Raw genomic sequence first — 15273 nt, forward strand, 5'->3', positions numbered from 1 at the left:
CTGAGAGAGAAGCAGTTCAGCTCCACCCTCCGTCCCTCTGCCTCCGAGTCTGAGTCCCTCCCCGCAGAAAAGGGTGCCTTGCTGGCTGTGGAGTGGAGGAGGAAGAGGAGCCGCTGGCGCCAGCCACCGCACACAACACGGACGTGATACGTCACACACACATGCCTGCATGTAGTTTGAGTGTCATCACATGCACAATACACAACATCACATCACATTTTTGGAGGAGCCCCAAAACGTGATGTTGTGCGTTGTGCATGTGACATCATATGCACGACGTCCAGGTGTGTGCATGTGACGTTGCACATCCGCATTACGAAGGCGGGCACCCACAATCCTGAAGGCAAGGTGATTCCCCTTTCCCTGACTATTGACTCTGCTTGTTGGGAGTGGTGGGAGTATGGGGACATCTGGAAGACCACAGGATCAGGGAGTCAAATGTTCTTTTTTTATAATAAATATAATTTTTACAATTTCGATTTTTTTTTACAAACTTTAAAATATCCAATAACTTCCCTTCTTCTCTTTCCATGGTTTATTTTACATATCCTACATCCCTGCATTTTCCTACTATAACTATTCAAATCAATTTTCCACTTTTCCACCCCAAAATTGTTTACTCTGTTGAATTTATCTTAATGCTGCCAGCGTTTTCAACTGTACACAGTTATTTTCCACATACTCAATAAATGTTTTCCAATCTTCTTTAAACGTAGGTTCTTCTTGCTCTCTTATTCTATGTGTTAAATCTGCAAGTTGTGCATATTCTGTCAATTTAAGTTGCTAATCCTCTTTAGTTGGTTTTTTTTCTTTCAGATTTGCCCTTCTATGGGCACAAAAAATGGCCACCGCCGGCTTCAAAAGTCGCATCTATGCATGACCGGAAGTGCGTCGACACACTTCTGGTCATGCGTAGAAGCGACTTTTGAAGCCAGCGGCAGCCATTTTTGTGCCCATAGAAGGGCAAAGCGACACTGGAAGTTACGTCGACGCAACTTCCGATGTCACACGGCTGCCGGTCCTGGATTCTGCAGTCCGGGACTTGGAAGGTAAGTGTGGTAGACATGTAAAAAGGTGAGGGGCTTCTGAGAAATGATATACAATGAAATGAAAAAATGTTTAAAAATATGTTTGTTAAAAAACCATAGGCCTTTTTACTAGGAATACTAGATGTTTAAAGTGCCAAAGAAGCAAAAGAGACTATTCATGTATGCGACCACAGCTGCCAGAATGCTACTTGCCCAGAAGTGGAAAGAAGAGAACATCCAAATGAAAGAAGAATGGAAGAATAAGGTGACAGACTATGCCGAAATGGCTAAATTAACCATGAAGATCAGGCACCAAGATGAAGGAAAACTTAAGTAGTAACTTAATCAAGAATGGAAAATTTTTATAGATTACTTTAAAGAGCACTGTAAAAACGTGGAAACACCAGCAGGATTGTTGTAACATTTATGAACTGAAAGTAAAATTAGGATGTGAAAAAGAATTTGAAATTAAGTGAAGAGAAATAATTAGATGCAAGGAAAATTAAAGGGGGAAAATGTATATGGTGATATTGCAACCAGTCCGTAACTTGGCTCCTTAGGTTTTCCATTGGTTTCGGTTTGCCCCCCCCCCCAGCAGTTCCCTGTAAGTCGACCATTGTCTGTCCATATTAACTCTCTTAATTGTAATTGCTTCAATGGGAGATAGCCATAAAGGTGTTTTTCTTTCCAGCAGATTTTCATATTTCTCCGAAACTCTGTGCAGATTCTTCCTAAGAATGTGGTTCATAAAACTCTTACAGATTTTTTGCCTTCCCATAACAAAGCCATGTGGTGTGCCAGCCGAATTTTAAATCATGACTCTGTAAATCTAGGGTGTCTGCATTGCCCAATGCAATCCCTTCTGGGGAGTCAAATATTCAGATTGAAATAGCTCTGCTTTCCCTTCCACAATCAACCCCATTTGTTGCTTTTTGTTTCTGGCCAGAAAGGGCCCAGGGATTCCTCAATCTGCCTGATGTTAAAGTAGCTGGATGCAGAAGAGGACACGATTCATGTTAGGGCTGTGCACCAGGTTCTGCTGAAGTCCAAACAGAGCCAGGCCAAATATGGGTGGTTTTGAGATCCATCCAACTTGCTTGGATTAGGCCAGCTGAGGTCTGGGTGCCTTGGAGTGTGAGAAAGCACAAACTGGCTGCCACATCTGACAGAGCAGAGAAAAAAACAAGAGCACAGAATGGTGTGGGTGTGTGCCTCCAGCACTTAGGGGGGAAAGCACCTACCGTACATCAGTTATTGCCAGGTTTCTCACAGAGAGAAGCTCTTTGCACCTCTCCTTTGTTCAGAACAGAAAGGAAGTTGGATGTCCAATCCTGGCATCCAATTAAATTGTCTCCCTGACATCACTGTGAACAATGTCATTTAGTGGCAACACACTGCCCCCCCTTTTTTTTGTTTGCAGAGGTCATGTGTATTTATTCAGGTTGAGTGAATGAACTGCAGTGGCTCTTTAAGTATTGCCCAGTCTCCAACTTCTCCCCATGTATTAGGAGAAAGCCTGCCACAGGTCTGTGCTAAGAGTCCTGTGCTAAGAGACTTGGGTATAACCCTGTTCAGTTAATCTGTTGCATTATAAACCGCTATGTGCACCCTGAATCTGCAGCGAAGGTTCGTGGGTAGTGCATGTTAAAATGTGATCATGTAATGTAATGTATGTTCATAGCTATGCTTTCATGGCAGAGAGGAGGGGGATCTTGACACTGGGCTGACTTCCTCGGCAGCAGCTACATACTTGTCACCTCTAGTTCAGCTTTCGCTTTCTCACTTTCCCTTCTAAAGTCAGGGGCAAGGCTTTCATTAAGGGTAATGCAGCTGGATTGCACCCTAAAGCCACATAACACAAAGCCTTGGGATATAACTCTGCTTAGCTGTGATTCTGTTGCCACGTGAATTTTATATATATATATATATATATATATATATATATATATATATATATATATATATATGCAGTTCCTTAACTGCAGGAAACCAACAGTGAAATCTGTTGCATCCAATAAATTAATCTCCATCACATTATAATGTGTAGCCTTAATTACAGGTACGTGTCAGTGTTGCTAAGCATCAGCCTCCAGTATTTGTTAATGTTATTACAACAGATATATGTAAATGTCAGGCCTGCTGGAGGCAAAAGAGAAACGTAGGTGTCAAACCATTCCAAAATCAAACTCTTCTTTACCCAGGGATAGCAGCATCATGGGATTCTTCGTGCATTTATTGAGTGGCGGGGGGAGGGAATCATTCAAAATCACAGTGACATTTTGAGAACTGAAATCAGGCAGGGTTAAATTATTTTCATTTATTTCTGACAAGTACTTTTTTTAAAAAAAATGACTAATTTGCAAGTAATTTTGCTAACCTCATTCTGAGATCTGTGCTTTAAAAGACTGCATAGAAATTGTTTTTGCAGACTTCCTTGTAAAGTTTTTATTTCTGGTGTGTGAGAGAGACATTGCTCCGATTTTTTATTTCGCTTCTGAAAAATGCACACCTCATTTTAAAGACAGAGGGTCATTATTTTCCAAATTAGAGTTTCTGGAGTTTAACAGCACTGGGATGGTGTGGTGGGCAGAGTGTTTGACAAAGACCTCACCAGCCAAGATGCTGAGATGTTGACTCTGGACCAGTCACTAACTCCCAGCCTAACTGAGCTTACACAATAAACACCTTATGTTAGCTTGTATTGATTAGATTAAATTCTAACACTTGCTGGATCCAGGGATTAGAGGGTTCTGGCACCCACAAACTCATACCATTATACTGCAGACTTTAATTGGCCTGCCATGGCTAATATTTCTACAAATAAGAACGTGTGTGTGTGTGTGTGCTCGTGCGTGTGTGTGTAGTGTGTCATAATGCTTATTCTAGAAGCCACAAAGAAGGAATACCTGGACAGTGGCACTCTTTCTCTCTTCTGGCTGAACTGCTATTAGGGTCTTGAAAGTGGTCACCTTTAGCTTTAAGAAAAAGCATCCTTGGGGCCCCAGTCCAGTTTTCTCTTAAAAATTACTCCCACCCCACCTTCTTTGCACTAGCTGATGCCATTTGGCTCCTTGTTGAATACACATTGTTTCTAAGCAAATGCTAATAGGATTTTATTTGTAGGCATGCATTCCTATGAACACTTGCTTCAAAGCCATATGTTCTACTTAACAGAGAACAGCCCTCTCTTTGAAGGACAGTTCAGTCCAAGTCTAGTTTAAAGTTAAAGAACCCTAAGAAGGGAAAACAGGAGTGGCTTTGAAGTTGCCCATCAACAGTGACAACAACTCCGGGCAGCAGAGTAAGCCGACACACAGGTCACCTGGTCACATTAAATGATACTACTTATCATTTAATGATATGCAAAAGCTTAGCATATGCAAATCTCTTTTGGTGAAGTATAAGGGGCTGCCCCTTCTGCTCCAAAATATAGGATCATCTTGCATCATGTGCCTGGCGAAAAGTGATTCTGTAACGATGCTTAATGGGTGCTTGTATTTTGGTGGGTAGCTTGTCTTTCCTTCTGCCTACAGTACCATATGAAATGTCTTTCTAGCTAGGATGGGGATTGCAGGAGCTTTGGGGTGGAGCTCCTTTTTAAAGAAGCATGCTTTCTGCACATTTAGGTACTTGGTGGTGGGACAGGAAGAGAAGACGAGGTCCCGTTCCTAACCCCATTTTCCTGCATTTCTAACCCCATTTAACAAATCTGGTAGGAATGACTTCTAAGTAGATCTAAGTACATGTCCAGTGTGGTGTAGACCCATTGATATTAATTGGCTTTACTATTAGTTACTATTACTATGGATTACATTTTATCCAAATTTCTCTCTCTCCAAGGAGCTCCTCATGTAATCTGTACAACAACCCTATGATGTAGGTTAGGCTGAGAGGCAGCAACTGGCCTAAGGTCACAGGCTTTATGGCCGAGTGGGGATTGGAGACCCAGTTTCCTATGTCCTAGTCTGACACTGTACACCACGCTTACTCTCCAAGGACTAAATTTCAGTGGGGTCTACTCAGAGTATGTTGGATACAACCATAACTTAGTCCATTTGAACTCAATAGGACTCAATTCTGAGCAGACATTTATATGATCGTGCTGTAATGCACCATGGAACTTACCTGTTTCTATCTGAAGAGAGCAAAGCGAGGAAAGTAATTTGCAAAGCTACACTTGAAAATCATCCTAGCATAACATCATCATTACAATTATCTGTCATAAGATTCAGTTCAATTACTTTAAGGGAAGAAAAAAAACGCTCTCTTGTCAAGATGGCCCTTCTTGTACTGGGATTTGATACTCCGAGGAAAGGTTAAGAACTCCCCCCTCCCCCCAGCATACTAATTCCTTCATTAACCATTGTTGGACAGCTTTCACATCTCATAATTTTCCCAGTTTCCTTTTGGTTCTCTAGTGCTCTAACCCCAGGGAACCAGAAAGCACCGAGTGCTCAAGGGAACAAAAACTTCAGGAATACGAAGCGCTGCATATTTATAGCCCATAATATGGAAGGGAAGAAAGAATCTTTAAAATGTACATGGCAATTTTGAAATAATTGAATAAGCAGAGTAATCACTATCATGTAAGTGATTATACACAGCCTTTTACATTCGCTTTGCAGAGTGGTATGCTGGTACTAAGATGCTCAGGGTGGGAAAGAGGGGGGGGGGTGAAGTGGAAGTTGTCTTATAATAAAGCTTCCATTTGAAATGTTGATGGGGAGTGGGAAGAAAAGTGCAGCATACACCCCTCTTTTCTGAGAACACTGCATTCTTTCTAAATGGTTACCCATGTCCTCATTCTGTTAGTCCAGTGGGATGCCTAGGGGGCAGAGGAATCTGTTTTAGACCAAGTCAGGCCAATGGTCCATCCAGCTCAGTATTGTCCATACCAGGTGTGGGAAATATATGGCCTTCCAGATCTTGATGAACACCAACTTCCATCACCCCTGGTCATTTGCAATGCTGAGGGGCACTGACTTGGGCCCCAGATCATGCGTGCCCAGTGGTGTTGACATAACGTGACATCACCCCCGGAAGTGATGTCAGAGGCCCTGTGAGGTCTAGGATGCCAATTTCAAGGCCATTGGACATTGTGTCCAAGGCCCCCTGAGGCCTCAGACAGGACCTGGAAGTCACATCCAAAGCCTCACAGAACAGGTACTGAACACCCACAACAAAATTTTGTGGGTGCCCGGCCCCCAGGGCTCCCTGGAGTTGCCGTCTGTGGCCATTCTCCTGTCAGCCTTTGCAAGCACAGCTAGTGGCCATAGGTTATTTATTGAATTTATATACCGCTCTATACTTGGAGGTCTCCAGAATTTCAGTTAGGGTTCTCTTCAAGCCTTACCTGGAGATACCTGGTATTTGAGCTGGAACATTCTGCATGCATAGCCAATTGTCCACTACTGAGCTACAGCCCTTCCCCTCTAGCCTTATACCAGGGAACAACCTGTGGTGTTCCAGATGTTGTTGGACTCCAAATCCCATCATCCCTGGGTCCATGTTGGCTGGGGGTGGCTTCTGGAGTCCAACAACATCTGGAGGGCTCACAGTCTTTGCTCAACAGTATGGGGAGGAGTCACATCTCTGGTCCCTTGGTCTAAAGATACACAGGACCTCCACCTTGCTTAAGCAAGTCTCGGCAGTGCCTGGAAGGGTGGCTGTCATGCTCAACCCTGAGCTGGTTACAGACATGGCATCCTCAGATGATGAGTCAGATACTCCCCAGGTTGAAGACTGTGAGGAACTGAAGAGCCTCTGCAGCCTTCAGAGGAGAAGTTGGAGCCATCCCCCAGCCCCTGAGAATACTGGTGCACAAAGATTCAGGTCCTGGCTAAAGAACATCAACATAGCATTTATCTAAGTATTCAAAGTCATGATGCTACTCAGGAGTAAAGGGTGTACTTGTGAATAATGGGTCCATTTATGACTAAGCAATCACTGGAACTCATTCACTCCCAACAACTGTGGTCTAGGAGGCGAAATTATACAATGTTTTTCTCTAGAGTCATCCACTTGCTGGAGGGAAAAACCTAATCTTTAGCTCCTTGCACCTAATTCCTAGTTTTGGTCCTTTGTTGTGTTGTAATCTGCTGAATCCCCTATTGACTGTGGACTATTGCCTGATTCTGTCGCATCACCAGTGCTGAAGTAGCATTGTGAGAGGTGCTTTATTGTCATTCACTTCAAGCATCCAAATGCCTTGAGCAATTGGGTGTAATGCAGAACCAGATGCCTGTGACTAGCTTCTGAGCCTGCACTGTCAGTTTCATGATCGTGACTTCTTCTGGACTTTAGAAACTATTCATCTTGTTGAAAAATGGGTATCCTCAAGTTAGGCCCAGGGGCGGAGGAATGGGGTGCGGTGGGTGCGGTCCGTCCCGGGTGTCACCACTGAGGGGAGTGACAAAATGCCAGGCAGGATTCACTGTGGGGTCTGCAGCATGCCCGAGCCACGCATCTCTCTTGGGAGAAACTCAGTGGCTTGGGCACGTGCAGGCTCCATGCTGCCCAAACAGTCCGCCCGCTGCTTTCCCCCCTCCCCAGTTGTAGGGTGGCTGAGTGGGAGGAGGCAGGCAGACTACGAAGGCCTCGCGGTGTGCCCTGCCCCTATGGGTGGCTCGCACCACCCCTGGGCGCACCACCCCAGCGGACTTCCTCCGCTGCTGGTTGGGCCAATCTGAAATTTCTGGGAACAAATCTTTCATTGTTCACTTCTCTCTCTATGTGTGTCTCTAATTCATTTCTTCTCTGTTTTTGCTGTGGAGAAGTTTAGGTTGTACAGTCATGCATTGCAAAGTACCATGGGTGTCAATAGTGCAATATAAGTAATAAGTGCTTCCTGAAGCCAGTTCTATTTCTGTCCCTTGTTGTTCAGTAAACTATTTTTTCCCCTTTTCTTTTTAAGAAGAGGTGTGTTTGGTGATTACCCCTACATCTGTGAAACTTGTTCTCAGTTGTCTCATCTAAGTGCAAAGCACCGTGTTTTGAGGTAGGATCTCATAGACATGATTAAGGAGGCGTTGGGATAATTTTAACTATAGACATGATGGGTATACTATTTATGCTGTTCATTTTTGTAGGCTGCAGTGTTAGTGTTGTTAACAAGCAGAGGCAGTTTAGAAACTGAAATGAGCAAACCCAAGAGAGTGGTTAACTGCAGGCGTTAAAATCCTGAGTAAGATATTGAAGGTGTCCTGTCCCAATCCAAATATGGCCTTTTCCAGAAGACTTGCAAAATAGGGAATCTAAGAGCAATGCTGTATATTGATTGCATGCACAACTGGAGGGCAGGAAAGCAGTGTGGCGAGTGAGCAGGGGGTGAAGTGTGGGAAGATGGAGTTGTGTGTGCCAAAGGGATAGGAGAAATTCGGTCCAGTTCACATTTTTATGTGAAACCCTCTAATTTGCACTTCCTGGAACAATGTGCAAACTAAAAGGCAGCTATCCTTCTGAATTCACCCTTCTCTGAATTTTGCAGTGAGGTTCTCCAGCCAAACAATGTTTTCAGAAACGTATTTATTGTGGGAATGCATGGTTAAAAATGCATATATTAGTGAAAGTTACATAGAAAAATGCATTATATTGCAGAAAACTGCTTGCAAATGTGTGTTTATTAGGAAAAATTGCATACAATAATGTGTATAGTAGGAGAAATGTGTACTTCTTTGCCGATGTATTTTCATGAAGATTTTTTTCCCATTGCACATTAATATGGAAATGTGGAGAACTGAAGTTAAGACTGGGGAAAAAAAAGAGAGAAACAGAGAGAATGGGCTGAGTCACTACTGAAGGGCTGCTGATGTAAAAGCAAAGGGAGGGAGGGATCGCTCCATCTTCCACTTGAGTACAGATTCAGACTTGTAACAGCGCAATCCTAACCATGCCTATTCAGAAATAAGTCCTGCTGAATTCCTTGGGGTTTATCTCAAGTGAGTAGGGTTAGTGTGGCTGCTTAAATAACTAGCTTCAGCCATTGTACCAGAGAGGATGCTTTAGTGGACATATTCAAATATTTTAATTGTTTTAGTTTCAATGTGATTTTTGGGGGGGACTTTATACCACCTAGAGATCTTTGAAATATTAATCATAGAATTGGAAGGGACCACAAACATCTTCTAGTTCAGGCATCTCCAACCTTTGACCCTTCAGATGTTTTGGACTACCATTCCCATCATCCCTAACCACTGGTCCTGTTAGCTAGGGATCATGGGAGTTGTAGGCCAAAACATCTGGAGGGCTGCAGGTTGGGGATGCCCTGCAATGCCCTGCAATGCAGGAATCAACCTGGGGCTCGAACCAAGACCCTGAGATTAAGAGTCTCATGCTCTTCTGATAAGTGCATTTAAGTAATAAAAGAGGAATGAATGTATATTGACTAGATATTTGTATGTGTTTGTGTGTGTGTCTTTGGGTGGCTACAAATGAGAAAAATAATCACTTGAAAGGGAACAAAGGCACAGATTTGCATATTCTAACTTATAGCTATAGATGTCAACTTAAGAGTAACTATAATTTAAATAGAAATGCGTCCTGTTGTAGTGGGTAAGGCTTTGAGAAGATCTGCTGGCTCAAGTGGTCATCTAATTGCTAACTGCAGACAGGAAACTTCAAAGACCTAAATCTTCAGTATGTGTGGTGCTTGGATAAGGACCTTATATACCATGTTTGTATTTCAGCTGCCAAAGGGACTCCAAGATGAAGCCGTCCATCTTCGTGTTCCTTGTGAGTTGCACTGTATTCAGCGCTGATGTGAAGCTGGTGTCGAAGAGAAATTCGGGTAAGTTTCAGAAAGGTGCTTTCAGTAAACTTGTTGAGCCATTCTGCTGCGTATTCTTTAGCTGTATAGTATGAGTTTGCTGAGGCTTGCCTATGCACATGAAGGACATAATTCAGCAAAGGGTGGTTCTTTAAAATATAGTCAGTGTTCTGCTATAAGTATTAGGTTTAAAAAGAAGGTGTTACTTTAAAAGTCTTAAATGGTGACAACTAATAGAGGTGCTGTTATTTCAGTGTCCTCAATACTAACAATAACTGAATGACTGATTCATTGAATTTTATATTCCTTTTGGAAGAAATGCTAAAGAGCTTTGTTAAGTGGGGCTCTTTGCAAAGTGCTTCTTTTTCTTCAAAAAGCATCTTCGCTTCTTTGCAAGAAGGTGTTTGGCAAATTAGCTTACATCTAAGCAGATGTAGTTCCACAGCAGCTGCTAAGAATGCACTTTTAGATGCAGTGTATCAGTTGCAAATGTTAATGTCAGATATAGAGTTCTTTGGACCAAGAGATTTGTGAGTGTTGGAAACAATCAGGGTTATTATTTGTTTTATTTATAGAAAAATAATTGTATACTGCTATATCATTTAGAAAAAAATTTATCAAAGTGTTTTAAAGTAATGAAATATAAAATCACACAATAAAACTATTAAAAAGTTATAAAAAAGACAGACATAAATGACAAGCCTGTGTCATTTGTTGATGAAATGAAAGAGCAGAATCTGCAACAAATCTGACACAGAAACACTTCAAAACCCCAAATAACTATGCTGTTGTTTCAAAATACTTAAAGTACTATGAAATTTTAATTCTTTTTTGAACACCACTATTGCTGGGGAAATGTTCTTTCTAGAACAGGGGTCACCAATCCTTTTCAACTAGCGGGCGCATTTTGAAGCTTGAGTGAGTGCCGGGGTTACTAGTCACAAGATGGCTGCCACAGAGGGAGCATAGCATAACACAAAATGGCTGCAAAGGTGAATGTCGTATAACATGGGGGGCGGGGCAGGGAGAGAACCACCCCCCAACAAGCTTCTGCTTATCATAGGAAGTCAGCTAGGTCCTGCTGGGCCTTATAATAGAGATCACACACACAAGCACTGATGCTATTGGTGTTGCTTTCTGTCAGGGACTGGTGGGACGCTGATGAGCATGCCCTGGGGGATGGAGGGCTGGAGTCTGACTCAGGAGAGGGGGGGGTCAGTGATTTTTGGGGAAGTGTACCAGCCAGGAGGCAAGAGAAGCTTCAGAGCTGAAGGGTGGAGCACAGGATGGGCCAGAAGGGGATGAGGAAGAGGCAGGTCAGGCAAGTGAAAGGTCAGTGCTTCCTCACCCCCTCCTGGACCACTGCCTGTCAGAATCAGGAGGGGGTTGAAAAGGGAGTTTTTGCGCAGACACAGTCTCTGGCTGCATTGTGCAACCCGTTGGGAGAAGGTACATAAACTGGTGCAGGGGGGAGTGGCCCCCTGTTGCTGCAACTGCTCCATAGAGCGTGGATCTGCGAATTGCTGCCTATGATGCTAGGTTGGTGTGTGTAAATATCCAGAACTGTAGAAGCGATTGTGAGTATTATCTTTGTCAATAAAACTTACCTATCTGCCATCTGCATTCCTTTGGCTGGGAAGCGCCCTTGACACTATCATAGAATCATAGAATTGTAGAGTTGCAAGGGACCATGAGGGTCATTTAGTCCAACACCCTGCAATGCAGGAATCTTTTTGCCCAATGTGGGGCTCAAACCCACAACCCTGTGATTAAGAGTCTCCTGCTCTACCAACTGAGTTATATCTAAGAACAAGAGGAAGCATTCCTCCATACCAGGAAAAATATGCAAGGAAGCCACACTACTCTCATTTTACATTAATTGCATAGAAGGTACCGGCACATTTTGCTTCATAACTTTCTTTCACTCTTTCTAGAAGGGCTAGGCACTTACTTTTTTTTAATGAAAGCTCAGAGTCTAGGGCACTTGCCCAGGAGAAGCCTTCATGGGCAACATGCTCTCCACAGGCACTGGGTTGGTGACCTCTGTTCTAGGAAGACACCTCGGCAATGGACCCCAATGTTTTCTGGAATGCTTCTTAACATAAAGGCCTACACAGAGCCTTAGATCATCTGAGGCCCTTCTCTGTGTGCTTTCTTTGAGGGAGTGTTGGAGGATGAAGGGGGAAGGTCATTTCAGTTATGGCTCCCTGTTTGTGGAATGTCATCACTAGTGAGGTTCATCTAGCACCTTTACTGATTTTTTGTTTGGTGCCCGATTAGAACTTATCTTTTCATGGACTATGATGGTGATTATGTCTGCTGTTAGTGTGCTGCTGAAGCTTTCTGCTGCTGCTGTTGGGGTGAATGTTACTTTGTGGATCTTTTATGAAATGGCATGTTTTATGTGAATGTGTTTTACTTACGTCTATGTCTAAAATATGTTGCGAGTTGTTTGAAGATCTTCTACATAATTAACAAGTGACTATAACAAGCTTAATCATAATAATATACATTTTTTGCCAATGTATTTTTTATAACAGTAGTTTGATGGCCAAGGAAATGCAACAACAATTTTTAAGCATCCCTTGTGAAATTTGCCCATGTGTAATATAATGGTTTGCTAGAATACAAGTGATTTCTTGTTCGGGATTCTTCTTTCTCCAGTATTAAAGGCTTGATCTTGCCAACCTCTATAGAAAATATTTGGTGCTAAGATAGTTGTGCCTTGTGCAACACAGGAGTAAGATAGTTACATATCGCACAATGCTAAAGTAAGCAAATTATGAAAGCAGTTCAAACCCTTTTCCTTAATGCTGCTTAGATGTGTGTGGGGTGCTTCTTTGGTTGGAATAGTACAAGTGTAAGTGTGTGTGTGTGCGCGTGCTACTTGGTAGTGAATTCATATTGCCTATGAGTAGCAACATAGCAAGTAACATATGGCACAGTCAGAGCTCTGATGTTGCCTTAATGATATGCGAGTACCCCAAAATCAGTTGCACCAAGCATTCCTGTGCAATGCTTGAAAATCTCAAGGATTTTTTTTTTGAGTGTATAACAGAAAAGCCCACTTGCTCTGAATCCCAGTTTTGCTGCTAGTCCTTTCTCTTTCCCCAATGGGAAAAGAATAGCGTTATCTTATTAGATGGTAGAAGTTCAAAAATATGCAGTGTCCTTTCTTACAAGGATTATGGAACTGGTTGATTTCTACTTACAGAAGGGAGAGGACTAGCCAATGCAAGGTGTATATCCCACCTTGAGTCATACTCAGATCAAAAGGAGGCTGGACCTAACTTTAAATAGGACAATACTTTTTGAGTATGTGCATTTCAAGTTTCTTTCATTTTACAATCTTGCCCCATGCTTCATGGGCGTGTCCCGGAAGACTTGTCTCCAATCCTCTTGAAATGGAATTCCTTTCCTAACTTGATCCTTACTAAGGGTTCAATTATGTTGGCAAAACCTGAACTCTGTAAGATGTGCAACTTGGCTAGAGTTGTATCTCTATACAGTATAAATACTGAGCTTATTTCAAGGTGCATTACAGAAGAGTAAATAATGTCTTTTCTCCCTGGTTGTGCACCCCCACCCCTTTATGTATTTCTAACATTGCATTTCACAAGCAAAGACATGTTTTCGTTAATATCTCTGAGCCCAAGCTCTGCATGTAGGAAAGTTTCATATGTGTAATAAGTGACATCTTGGTTCTATTGATCAATGCAGACTTCCTAGCAACATTTCTAAAGGGTTGCCACCTGAAGCAAAGCTATTGATGTTTCTTTCAGTAATGTCATGTGCTAAATGGATTTTCTATGTTTCTCAGATTTTAAGGCTGCTCCTTGAAGCATAACTAGTGACTGTGTCCTTTTCAAAAGAAGGATCTCACACATAGAGCCTTGTCTCCAAATTGCTCAGTGGCAGGCGCTGGGATGATTTGCTCTAATTTGCCATGTTGAGGCTTGTATTGGGGAGAAACGAACACCTAGGAAAACTGTTCAGAGGATACAATTTTGCAACAACCTAAGAGGATGGAATCGATCATCTTCCCCAGTAAAGGAATACACTTATCAAGCCACATTTGTGTTCTTCAGTCTGAAGCTTAAAGGGTGACATTCAACTAAATTTTACTCGGGGGTAGAACCATCAAAATTAATGAATATGATTATGTTAGATCCATTAATTTCAGTAGGCATTTTCTGAGTTGAGCTTAGCTGAATACCACCTAATATATATTTACATGCAAATGTTTGTAAATATTTTTAACCTATAGTTAAAAGTTATAGGATTTCAGCAAGAAGATATGGGACATCACCAATGTACAGCCTGAAACTTTTGCAAGTGCAAACAGTATTGGATTGTGGAGACTTCCAGGGGAGGAAATGGTGGATTGGCTGTCTTTCTATCGGCTCCCCACTGACAGAAAATAATTACGTGGTGATCAAAGTTCTGACTGACTATCAAAATCACTCTGTGATAAAGAGTGATCGAGTGAGTAACCTCAGATGCTCTGATCAAAGCTGTTTTCTGCTGTTGGCACCTGGGGGGATTAGAGGGGGCCTAAAATGAGCTGGTGAGCCGAGGAACTGACATTGCATCCAAATGCCACATAAGATCCCTTTGATTTGCACCATCTCTTTCTTAAACATTTTTGAGACAAGATAACTCTGTAACGTAGAGAGATTTCTCTGTCTGCTGATGAAATTTCACAATCGGAAATCTTGCTGTTCTCTGCTGTCTGCATCTAGGGGCTTCAGAAGGGGTCGGAATGATCTGGCAAGCAGAGGACCTGACATTGTGCCTAAGCACTACGTAAGAAAAACTGTCTTAGAGAGATTTATATGTCTGCTGGTGAAAATCTATAATTGGAAATCCTGCAAAAACTACCTTTTGTCACTAAGAATAATAAAGGAAAAATTGGTTGTTAAAGTGTCTAAGCAAGAGCAGAAAACTGGATTTAGGATTGGCAATAAAGATTAAATAGGTGAGGTGACCCCTTGTGTGAAAAATATTTATTTCTTTTTATTCTTTTTTTTTGGGGGGGGGTGGCGCTGATAAACTGAAAGTAAATTACTCTCTATTATGCCAATAAAGGCTGATTGAATGAATTACTCTCTGTTGGAAAAAAATATCTTACTTTGACCAAGACTGTGTTCTTAAAGTGGAACAACAAAAACACTCAGAATGGCAAAGGTATTTTGAATCTTCCATTGACTATTGGGATTGTTCAGCAGTTGAAGGCTGAACAATTAAAAGTGATCAGATCAACGTTTGATAAATCAGAGAGAGATGAAATGGAAAATGGAGATGGATACTATCTAGAGACCTCAGACCAAATTGATGAAAAGCTAGCAGAATTGGATGGTGAACAATAAAATGGGAGAAAGCAGATGGTGAAATGGAAATGCCTTCCATTCAAGAGTTTAGAGGAGAAAGAGAGGATGGAATCATAGATGTAGAGATAGAGTTGATGGAAATGACAGGGGG

At 42.2% G+C, this 15273-nt stretch overlaps 1 protein-coding gene across 1 annotated transcript in view; it reads left to right on the forward strand.

The window, feature by feature from the left end:
- IL1RAPL2 (interleukin 1 receptor accessory protein like 2) overlaps positions 1-15273 on the forward strand; it is a 497668-nt gene that overhangs the window by 14518 nt on the left and 467877 nt on the right. Inside the window, exon 2 of the mRNA XM_060270509.1 lies at positions 9713-9813. Coding sequence (XP_060126492.1) covers positions 9732-9813 — 82 coding nt within the window. The 5' untranslated portion in view covers positions 9713-9731. The remainder of the gene's footprint in view (positions 1-9712; positions 9814-15273) is intronic.

Source organism: Zootoca vivipara, chromosome Z (genome assembly GCF_963506605.1).
Source record: "Zootoca vivipara chromosome Z, rZooViv1.1, whole genome shotgun sequence".
NCBI lineage: Eukaryota > Metazoa > Chordata > Lepidosauria > Squamata > Lacertidae > Zootoca > Zootoca vivipara.